This window comes from Salmo trutta, chromosome 16, assembly GCF_901001165.1.
Source record: "Salmo trutta chromosome 16, fSalTru1.1, whole genome shotgun sequence".
Taxonomy (NCBI): domain Eukaryota; kingdom Metazoa; phylum Chordata; class Actinopteri; order Salmoniformes; family Salmonidae; genus Salmo; species Salmo trutta.
The window spans coordinates 4,391,422-4,403,590 of NC_042972.1; the positions used below are offsets into that span (position 1 = coordinate 4,391,422).

Sequence of the window (12,169 nt, forward strand, 5' to 3'; positions counted from 1 at the left end):
TGTAGGACCTGCCTTGTTGATAGTGTTGTTAAAAAGGCGGAGCAGTCCTTCATTATGGACAAAGATTGAAAAAAGTAAGGTGCCTAGACAGCTGCCCTGGGGAATTCCTGATTCTACTTGGATTATGTTGGAGAGGCTTCTATTAAAAAATACCCTCTGTGTTCCGTTAGACAGGTAACTATTTATCCACAATATAGCAGGGTAAAGCCATAACACATACGTCTTTCCATCAGCGGACTATGATCGATAATGTCAAAACCACACTGAAATCTAACAAAACAGCTCCCACAATCTTTTTATCATCAATTTCTCTCAGCCAATCATCAGTCATTTGTGTAAGTGCCGTGATTGTTGAACGTCCTTTATAAGCGTTCTGAAAGTCTGTTGTCAGTTTTTTTTACAGTAAAATAGCATTGTATCTGGTCAAACACAATTTTTTCCCAAAAAGTTTACTAAGGATTGGCAACAGGCTGATTGGCTATTTGGGACAGTAAAGGAGGCTTTACTATTCTTGGGTAGAGGAATTACTTTTGCTTCCCTCCAGGCCTGAGGACACACACTTTCTAGTTGACTTAAATTGAAGATATGGCATATAGGAGTGTCAATATCGTAAGTTATTATCCTCAGTAATTTTTCATCCAAGTTGTCAGACCCCGGCAGCTTGTCATTGTTGATAGACAACAATAATTTGTTCACTTCTTCCACACTCACTTTACAGAATTCAAATTTACAATGCTTGTCTTTCATAATTTAATCAGTTATACTTGGATGTGTGGTGTCAGCATTTTGTTGCTGGCATGTCATGCCTAAATTTACTAATTTTGCCAATGAAAAAAATTATTAAAGTAATTGGAAATATCAGTGTGTTTTGTGATGAATGAGCAATCTGATTCAATGAATAAGGGAGCTGAGTTTGCCTTTTTGCCCAAAATGTCATTCAAGGTGCTCCAAAGATTTTTACTATCATTCTTTATATCATTTATCTTTGTTTCATAGTGTAGGTTCTTCTTCTTTTTATTCAGTTTAGTCACATGATTTATCAATCTGCAGTACCTTTGCCAATCGGTTGTGCAGCCAGACTTTTTTGCCATTCCTTTTGCATCATCCATCTCAACCATACCATTTTTAATTCCTCATCAATCCATGGGGATTTAACTGTTTTTACAGTCATTTTCTTAATCGGTTTATGCTTATTAGTAACTGGAATAAGCAATTTCATAAATGTGTCAAGTGCAGCGTCTGGTTGCTCCTCATTACACACCACAGACCAACAAATATTCTTTACATCAACAACATAGGAATCACTACTAAACTTATTTTATGACCTCTTATACACTATATTAGGCCCAGTCTTTGAAACTTTTGTTTTCCTAGATATGGCTTCTATATTGTGATCGCTACATCCAATGGATCTGGATACTGCTTTAAAGCACATTTCTGCAGCATTAGTAAATATGTGATCCATACATGTTGATGATTTCATTCCTGTGCTGTTTGTAACTACCCTGGTAGGTTGACTGATAACCTGAACCAGGTTGCAGGCACTAGTTACAGTTTGAAGCTTTCTCTTGAGTGGGCAACTTGATGAAAGCCAGTCAATATTTAAATCACCCAGAAAATATACTTCTCTTTTGATATCACATACATTATCAAACATTTCACACATGTTATCCAGATACTGACTGTTATCATTTGGTGGTCTATAGCAGCTTCACACCAGAATGGGCTTTAGGTGAGGCAGATGAACCTGTAGCCGTATTACTTCAACACTATTTAACATGAGATCCTCTCTAAGCTTTACAGGAATGTGGTTCTGAATATAAACAGCAACACCTCCACCGTTGGCATTTCTGTCTTTTCTGTAGATGTTATAACCATGTATTGCTACCACTGTATCATCAAATGTATTATCTAAGTGAGTTTCAGATGTTGTCAGAATCTGCCATCTGTTGCTAGCAAAGTATTGATTTCATGAACCTTGTTTCTTAAGCTGCATATGTTAACGTGGGCTATTTTTAACACTTTTCTGGGATGCTTGATTGTTTTCATTGCTTTACTGGGAAGCGTATCAGAAGTAGACATGCTTATGTTATTGATGTTTAGTGCAGGGTGAGCTGCACACTGTGGACTTCCTACTAGGGCACACCGCCTCAGTGCTAACAGTATAACTCTGGTTCATAGGCACATAATTACTGCATACAATAGCTGTAGGGTCAACAGAGGCATTCAGGGCAGTTAGAGGGACATACATTAGATTACCTACATTGTGTCTTCCACCAAACCTGGGATAATGTACATTTGCTGGAGCATTATGATGACTCAGTTTCACAATGGTAGGGATTAACTTAGCTGGGTTTGGGTCATTGGTAAGTCATTGTCTCAACACAGCCTTATAATGCTGTGAAAGGATCCAGGAACCCAAATGATTTGGGTGGATCCCATTCTCCTTATTAAACAAGCTTTGATTCCAGAAGGTATCAAAATTGACAGTACATGTTAACCACATGTATTAGTCTCGTCGCCAGTTATGAAGGCCTAACCGTCTGCTGAACTGTTCATTGCCATGACTTAGGGAGGGCAGCGGGCTAGATATTATGGGGCGTTTGTTGGTGTCAAGCAGAGAACCAATCAGTTCTGTAAAATCCATCTTCAGCTGTCCTTCATAATGTCCTTGAATCCCACATTAACTATGATAGACTCAATTTCCTAATGCAGGTTTATAATGTTTGGGAGCAGCTAATTGATGTCCTGTACTCGTGCTCCTGGATACCACAACGTTTTAGTTTCAGGGACTGAGACATTTCTCACCGTTGAACTGTCCAATACAACTGATGGAGAGGGGGATGGAAGAAATCTACCCATTCCTACCCCTCACACAATTTGTTGAACCTTTCACTGGCCCACGAGAAGCAGGATAGCGTAGGCCCGCTGCTCCTGGCGATAGCTCCAGTCCTCCCACAGCAGGAAGTGCCCCATCAAATCCATAGAGAGGGAAAGGAGCCAAACTCCTAAGCCTTTGCTGGAGTCAGCGTAGCCGGAGTCAGCACAGCCATCGCAGACACAGGCAGTCCCAGAGATGAAGGCACAGGTAGATCAGGCACCAAGCTATTCCTCATGTCAATCTGCGCCGAACCTGGAACATTGGAACTCCGGATTGTCAATATTGTCCCGCATAAGAGCGTAGTAAACACAGCTTCTACAACGCTGGAAATGTTTGTTATCTATTCGAGGTGAAGCGGGCTCCATTGTAACCTAGCTAGCTGTATCCCTGTGGCTACTGTAAGTGTAGCCAGCCAGCAGATTTAAAGTCAATTCCATTTAAATTCCAGTCAATTCAGGAAGTACAATGAATTTCCAATTCCAATAATATTCAATGCTTTTCAATATTCAAAATTTGGAATTGGAATTTGGTTTTACTTCGTGAATTGACTGGAATTGAAACGGAATTGACCCCAAATCCTGGCTCCAGTACATTAGTGTATATGTAGACAGCCTACTGTTGGTTTGGCTACAATACTCCGGTAAAACTGAGGGAAACTCAGTGTGCAACCCAAGAGCACTGACAACAATTTGCTGTAGCCTACAATTGACATACTTAACCATTTCTCTAATAATTTGTCAGTCATTTTAAATTGTTCTATGTCTACCAGCGTCAGTGGAGCTCTTGCACAGCCAGAGATGTTATGATGTGGAGACAAATCTGCTCGTGTCAGCATGTTGTGTTGTTGGGAGCAGGATTCCTGTTTGGCTGCCAAAGGGCAGGCGGCCATAGAGGAGACGGCAAGGCTACTGTATCACTGCGAGGCTCTGCCCCAAATGTCACACTATTCCCTATATAGTGCACTACCCATAGGGCCTTGTTCAAAAGTTGTGCACTATATAGGGAATAGGGTGTGTTTTGGGACACACGGGTAGCCTATGATATCTCTCTGAACCTGGACAATCGTTGACCTGGCTATAGGAGCGATGCCAAACAGCTAGCGAACGCTCATAGTCATCTACTCTAGGAGCAGGTTGAGTCAAAGTACCGTAGCAAAACCCTGTTTGGTTACCTGGCTTATCACATCACATTCAGAGGTTAGCCTATCCTATGGTTAGCCTATTCAGAGGTTAGCCTATTCAGAGGTTAGCCTATCCTGTGGTTAGCCTATTCAGAGGTTAGCCTTTTCAGAGGTTAGCCTATCCTGTGGTTAGCCTATTCAGAGGTTAGCCTATCCTATGGTTGGCTTATTCAGAGGTTAGCCTATCCTTTGGTTAGCCTATTCAGAGGTTAGCCTATTCAGAGGTTATCCTATGCTATGCTTAGCCTATTCAGAGGTTAGTCTATCCTATGGTTGGCCTATTCAGAGGTTATCCTATCCTATGGTTAGCCTATTCAGATGTTAGCCTATCCTTTGGTTAGCCTATCCTATCGTTAGCCTATTCAGAGGTTATCCTATCCTATGGTTAGCCTATTTAGAGGTTAGCCTATGCTATGGTTAGCCTATTCAGAGGTTAGCCTATGCTACAGTTAGCCTATTTAGAGGTTAGCCTATGCTATTGTTAGCCTATTTAGAGGGTAGCCTATGTGTAACCGATGTGAAATGGCTAGTTAGTTAGCGGTGGTGCGCGCTAATAGCGTTTCAATCAGTGACGTCACTCGCTCTGAGACCTGAAGTAGGGTTTCCCCTTGCGTTGCAAGGGCCGTGGCTCTTGTGGCGCGATGGGTAACGATGCTTCGGTGGGTGTCAGTTTTTGATGTGTGCAAGGGTCCCTGGTTCGAGCCCGGGTTGGGGCGAAGAGAGGGACGGAACCTACACTGTTACTATTGCTATGGTTAGCCTATTCAGAGGTTATCCTATATTATGGTTAGCCTATGCTATGGTTAGCCTATTCAGAGGTTAGCCTATGCTATGGTTAGCCTATTCAGAGGTTAGCCTATGCTATGGTTAGCTCTCCCAGATTGAGTCAGAGTAGGAGTTTGAATCGGCTGGCTAACCAGTTTCCTACCCTTTTACAGATGCATTACCTTCATTTGATCATCCTGTTGTTGCAGGAATTTTCCTGCGCAGCTGGAAATGCAAACTTGTTGTGTATTCAATAGTTTGTAATTTCCACTTTAGAATTTCAGACTTGATTTGCCCTAACGAAAAAATGTATCAACCCCTACAAAACATGTCCATTAATTATAATCCACAATTCACATTTCCTGTTGCTGCAGGTTTATTTATCTGCTGTGAGAAACTGGCTCAAATGACGACATGGCATCTGTACTATAATCTGGTGTTCATGGAGTATTGACAACAACTAAGTGTTGTGTAAGTGGCAGTATACTTGTTTCATGCTACTTACAGTATAGTCATGCCACATTTTACAGTATACTTGTTTCATTCTACTTACAGTATCGTCATGTCACATTTTACAGTATACTTGTTTCATGCTACTTACAGTATCGTCATGTCACATTTTACAGTATACTAGTTTCATGCTACTTACAGTATCGTCATGTCACATTTTACAGTATACTAGTTTCATGCTACTTACAGTATTGTCATGTCATATTTTAGAAAGTGTTGTTAGTTTTGTGAGGTCAGCATTGTCCCTTCATGGACTCCATGGCGCCATATTGAAATACAGTGAAGTCACTTGGTATTCTCTGTGGATGTCTTTCTGGCCTGGTCCCAAACCTTAAGAGTTGAACCAGGGCCAGACTGGTCCCGAATCTGCATGTGATATCTTGCCAACGCTTATGGTCATTGACATGCATGACAACTCGACTATAGATCACAAACTGATCTGGGACCAGTCATGCCAAACAGCACTTCAACAGATCTGGGACCAGTGTGGCCCTAGTTCAACTCTTAAGGTCATTGTCATGCCAAACAGCACTTCAACAGATCTGGGACCACGCGAGAGCCAGCTCTGGCATTGGATTCTTGTTCAGGCAGGACCCCAGCAGTACTGGAAGATTTATTAGCTGCCACTCCAACCCCAGAGTAGTGAAAGAACGAGACTGGTTTCAACAGTGTTCTGCCCTGGGCCATGGGTTCTCTGGGCACTGGGCCCTGGGTTCTCTGGGTACTGGGCCCTGGGTTCTCTGGGTACTGGGCCCTGGATTTTCTGGGTACTGGACCCTGGATGGGTACTGGGCCCTGGGTTCTCTGGATTCTCTGGGTACTGGGCCCTGGGTTCTCTGGATTCTCTGGGTACTGGGCCCTGGGTTCTCTGGGTACTGGGCCCTCGGTTCTCTGGGTACTGGGCCCTGGGTTCACTGGGTACTAGGCCCTGGGTACTCTGGGAACTGGGCCATGGGTTCTCTGGGTACTGGACCCTGGATGGGTACTGGGCCCTCGGTTCTCTGGGTACTGGGTACTCTGGGAACTGGGCCATGGATTCTCTGGGTACTGGGCCCTGGGTTCTCTGAGTACTGGGCCCTGGGTACTGGGCCCTGGGTTCCCTGGGTACTGGGCCCTGGGTTCTCTGGGTACTGGGCCCTGGGTTCCCTGGGTACTGGGCCCTGGGTACTGGGCCCTGGGTTCTCTGGGTACTGGGCCCTGGGTTCTCTGGGTACTGGGCCCTGGGTTCTCTGGGTACTGGGTTCCCTGGGTACTGGGTTCTCTGGGTACTGGGCCCTGGGTTCTCTGGGTACTGGGTTCTCTGGGTACTGGGTTCTCTGGGTACTGGGCCCTGGGTTCTCTGGGTACTGGGTTCTCTGGGTACTAGGCCCTGGGTTCTCTGGGTACTGGGCTCTCGGTGGGGGAACACATAGATGATCAATGACCAGGGTTGGACCCAGATCTTTACGGGCCTCTCTTTCTCTCTCTCACTGTAGACACAGACACTCAATCACTTAATCACCTAATTGATAACACACATGAAATATGTCACGATAGGTCAGTGTGTCCTGGGTAGGGTTGGGGGTCAATTCCATTTCACAGAAAACCCCAATTGAAATGCAATTGATCGCCAACAATGGTTTAGGATGTCATGTCTAATGTTAAACAACATTAAAGATTTCTTTATAGAGATATTTTATTAATTGTGTGTCTTTCCTGATATGTTTTTGTTGTTGTTGTTGTTGTTGCTCGAACAGACGTCGTGTCCTCAAGATCTCCAGTGGGATTGAACACATCGGGAAGCTACGCTGGGAACTGGCTCTGTGTCTGGCTCTGGCTTGGGTCATCTGCTACTTCTGCATATGGAAAGGGCCCAAATCCACCGGAAAGGTAGAAAAACAAAAATATTTAGCTATAACAGTCAATCCGTATTGCGGAACATTGCCTTTAGATTTCGATCGAGCTATGAAGCAGATCTTCACTCATGAACAGGACTTCACTCATGGTGACAACATCACCACAATATCACCGCAATATCTTACCTGTTGTGTGACATGGAAATGTATGGGGGTGGGGGTGGGGGGTGCGGGGCAATGATTTGGGTAATACCTGTTACAAAGAAAGCTCTGTATATTCTTCTTCCTGTGTTAAGAACATTTAAGCAAGGGGGCTCTTTCCTCTTAACTCTGTCCTCTACCCAGAATGCACCTCTTCTCCTTATACTGGCCCCTCTCCTAGCCACTGCCAACATCCAGCCAGAGAACCCCAGCCTCTCTCAAATCAAATTTTATTTGTCACAAGCGCCAAATGCAACAGGTGTAGACCTTACAGTGAAAAACTTACTTACGAGCCCTTAACCATCAATGCAGTTAATACAGTCAATGTGTGGGGGCACTGGTGTCGGAAGAAAATTGCGATAATATATACATGTAGGTAGAGTTATTAAAGTGACTATGCATTGATAATAACAGACAGTAGCAGAAGCATAGAGGGGGGTGCAATGCAAATAGTCTGGGTAGCCAATTGGTTAGATGTTCAGGAGCCTTATGGCTTGGAGGTAGAAGCTGTTTAGAAGCCTCTTGGACCTAGACTTGGCGCTCCGGTACTGCTTACCATGTGGTAGCAGAGAGAACAGTATATGACTAGGGTAGTCTTTTCATTCTCCTGAGGGGGAATAGGGGGAGGGGGAATTGTTGTGCCCTCTTCACAACTGTCTTGTTGTGCTTGGACCATGTTAGTTGATTGGTGATGTGGACGCCGAGGAACTTGAAGCTCTCAACCTGCTCCACTACAGCCCTGTCGATGAGAATGGGGGCGTGCTCTGTCCTCCTTTACCTGTAGTTCACAATCATCTCCTTTGTCTTGATCACATTGAGGGAGAGGTTTGTAGACCTGGCACCACACGGTCAGGTCTCTGACTTCCTCCATATAGGCTGTCTCATCGTTGTTGTGATCAGGCCTACCACTGTTGTGTCATCGGCAAACTTAATGATGGTGTTGGAGTCGTGCCTGGCCGTGCAGTCATGACTGAACAGGGAGTACAGGAGGGGACTGAGCACACACCCCTGAGGGGCCCCCGTGTGGAGGATCAGCGTTGCAGATGTTTTGTTACCTACCCTTACCACCTGGTGGCGGCCCGTCAGGAAGTCCAGGATTCAGTTGCAGAGGGAGGTGTTTAGTCCCAGGGTCCTTAGCTTTGTGATGAGCTTTGAGGGCACTATTGTGTTGAACGCTGAGCTGTAGTCAATGAATAGCATTCTCACATAGGTGTTCCTTTTGTCCAGGTGGGAAAGGGCAGTGTGGAGTGCAATAGAGATTGCATCATCTGTGGATCTGTTAGGGAGTAATGCAAATTGGAGTGGGTCTAGGGTTTCTGGGATAGTTGTGTTGATGTGAGCCATGACCAGCCTTTCAAAGCACTAAATGGCTACAGACGTGAGTGCTACGGGTTGGTAGTCATTCAAGCAGGTTACCTTAGTGTTCTTGGGCACAGGGACTATGGTGGTCTGCTTGAAACATGATGGTATTACAGACTCGGACGGGGAGAGGTTGAAAATGTCAGTGAAGACACTTGCAAGTTGGTCAGCGCATGCTCAGAGTACACACCCTGGTAATCTGTCTGGCCCTGCGGCCTTGTGAATGTTGATCTGTTTGAAGGTCTTACTCACATCAGCTGCGGAGAGCGTGATCACACAGTTGTCCGGAACAGCTGATGCTCTCATGCATGTTTCAGTGTTACTTGCCTCGAAGCGAACATAAACTTATTTTGCTCGTCTGGTAGGCTCGTGTCACTGGGCAGCACTCGGCTGTGCTTCCCTTTGTAGTCTGTAATAGTTTGCAAGCCCTGCCACAGCCGATGAGCATCGGAGCCTGTGTAGTACTATTCAATCTTATTCCTGAATTGACGCTTTGCCTGTTTGATTGTTTGTCGGAGGGCATAGCGGGATTTCTTATAAGCTTCCGGATTAGAGTCCCGCTCCTTGAAGCGGCAGCCCTATGCTTTAGCTTAGTGCGAATGTTGCCTGTAATCCATGGCTTCTGGTTGGGATATGTACGTACAGGCACTGTGGGGACGACATCATCGATGCACTTATTAATGAAGCCAGTGACTGATGTGGTGTACACCTCAATGCCATCGGAAGAATCCCAAACATATTCCAGTCTGTGCTAGCAAAACAGTCCTGTAGTGTAGCATCTGCTTCATCTGACCATGTTTTTATAGACCAAGTCACTGGTGCTTCCTGCTTTAGTTTTTTGCTTGTCAGCGGGAATCAGGAGGATAGAATTATGGTCAGATTTGCCAAATGGAGGGCGAGGGAGAGCTTTGTATACGCCTCAGTGTGTGGAGTAAAGGTGGTCTAGAGTTTTTTTTTCCCTCTGGTTGCACATTTAACATGCTGATAGAAATTTGGTAAAACGGATTTAAGTTTCCCTGCATTAAAGTCCCTGTCTACTAGGAACGCCACCTCTGGATGAACGTTTTCCTGTTTGCTTATGGCGGAATACAGCTCATTGAGGTTTTAGTGCCAGCATCGGTCTATGGTGGGATGTAGAGAGCTACGAAAAATACAGATGAAAGCTCTCTAGGTAGATAGTGTGGTCTACAGCTTATCATGAGATACTCTACCTCAGGCAAGCAAAAACCCCTCTCCAAATCAAATCAAATTTTATTGCTCACATATACACATTTTGCAGATGTTATTGCGGGTGGAGTGAAATGCTTGTGTTCCAACAGTGCAGTAATATCTAACAATTCACAACAATATACACATCTAAAAGTAAAAGAATGGAATAAAGAAATATATAAATATTAGATCGAGCAATGCCGGATTGGCATTGACTAAAATACAGTAGAATAGAATACAGTACATACATATGAAATGAGTAAAGCAATATATAAACATTATTAAAGGGACTTAGTGTTCATATCAGGTATCAAGGTAAAACCCAGATGCAGACCATGTCGAAGTAACAATGTTTATTACAGCAACAGGGGCAAAGGTACAGGACGGCAGGCAGGCTCAGGGGCAGGCAGAGGGGTCAGGCGGGTGGGTACAGGGTCAGGACAGGCAAGGGTCAAAAACCAGGAGGACAAGAAAAGAGAGACTGGGGAAAAGCAGGAGCTTATACACAAAAATGCTGGTTGGCTTGACAAACAAGATGAACTGCCAACAGACAAACAGAGAACAGGGGTATAAATACACAGGGGATAATGGGGAAGATGGGCGACACCTGGAGGGGGGTGGAGTCAATCACAAAGACATATGAAACAGATCAGGGTGTGACAGTATCCCCCCCTCAAGGGGCACCACCTGGTGTCCTACCTGGGCACATACCTGGTTGACCGTGGTGTCGGCGGTGGAAGGAGGTGATGAGGCCAGGATGTCTCTAGTGGGGACCCAGCTCCTCTCCTTCGGGTCATAACCCTCCCTGTCAACAAGGTAGTTGAAAGCCCCGTGGTCGAACCCTCCCGGAGGTCCTGGTACTCTGCGGGAACGGCGGAGAGGTCCGGAGCACCTTCCGAGTCCCCAGGAAGACGTCCTGGGCAGGTTGTCCTAACTTCAGGCAATGGGCATGGCAGAACGGGCTCCAGCCCATGATGGCACCAAAAGACCAGTTAATGAGAGGTTTGTGTCGTTGGAGCCAGGAGAATCGCAATACCACGGGAATCAGAGGGGACTTGATAAGCAGGAACTGGATAACCTCGCTGTGGTTCCCCAACATCCGAGGGTTGATGGGAAGGGTGTTGTGGGTGACTCCGCCTATAGAGCACCCCTCCAGCACTCTAACGTCCATGGGAATGGAGAGGGCAGAGTGGCGATGTTCAGCTCGGACGCCAGGGTAGTGTCCAAAAGCTCTCATCAACACCAGAGTCAATGAGAACCCGGAGAGATTTGGACTGGTCTCCCCACAGCAGAATGGCATGAAAAAGGGTGCGAGTAGGGAAGCAGGAACGTTCTCCATATGGCCCACTAGAGTACTTGCTCCTACCGGTGAGCCTGGTTTCTTTAAAGGACAAGAGGACACAAAGCTCAAAGACGAACACTGAGCTAGGAATTCCCGACAGGTGCTCGGCTCTCCATTGAAGCGTTCCGGAGGAGGTAAGCGGGGTTCCCAAGAAGCTTGAGTGACCAATGAGATGGCGCTGCTAGCAGCTGAGTCGCTGAGGAGCTGTGGGGTTACCACCGTCGTATGCGACCTCCCAGACAACCCGTGGAATTGCTCCAGCAAACTGTCCAAATGCCCGGTCATGGCATTCAGCTAACGTTTGGACCCCCCTCCACAAGGCCATGAAGCATTTCCTCGTGCCTCCTGATGGTGGCTCCGTGCGTGGAGATGGCGTTGCGCAACTGGCCCGGGTCTGCTGGGTCAGTCATGGCCAGTTCGTACTATCTGGTATCAAGGTAAGACCCAGATGCAGACCGTGTCGAAGTAACAATGTTTATTACAGCAACAGGGGCAAAGGTACAGGATGGCAGGCAGTCTCAGGCTCAGGGGCAGGCAGAGTGGTCAGGCGGGTGGGTACAGGGTCAGGACAGGCAAGGGTCAAAAACCAGAAGGATGAGAAAAGATAGACTGGGGAAAAGCAGGAGCTGACACAAAAACAATGTTTGGGTTGATAAACAAGATGAACTGGCAACAGACAAACAGAGAACACAGGTATAAATACACAGGGGATAATAGGGAAGATGGGCGACACCTGGATTATTAAAGTGACCAGTGATTCCATGTCTATGTACATGGGGCAGCAGCCTCTAAGGTGCAGGATTGAGTAACCGGGTGGTAGCCGGCTAGTGATGGCTGTTTAACATTCTGATGTTTTTCAGACTCTCAGTCCCAGCTTTGATGCAGCT

At 45.9% G+C, this 12,169-nt stretch overlaps 1 protein-coding gene across 1 annotated transcript in view; it reads left to right on the plus strand.

Moving 5' to 3' along the window:
• The window catches only part of slc6a11b (solute carrier family 6 member 11b), an 85,279-nt gene that overhangs the window by 24,676 nt on the left and 48,434 nt on the right, over positions 1–12,169 (plus strand). Inside the window, exon 6 of the mRNA XM_029692810.1 lies at positions 7,073–7,205. Within this exon, the coding sequence (XP_029548670.1) occupies positions 7,073–7,205 (133 nt within the window). The remainder of the gene's footprint in view (positions 1–7,072; positions 7,206–12,169) is intronic.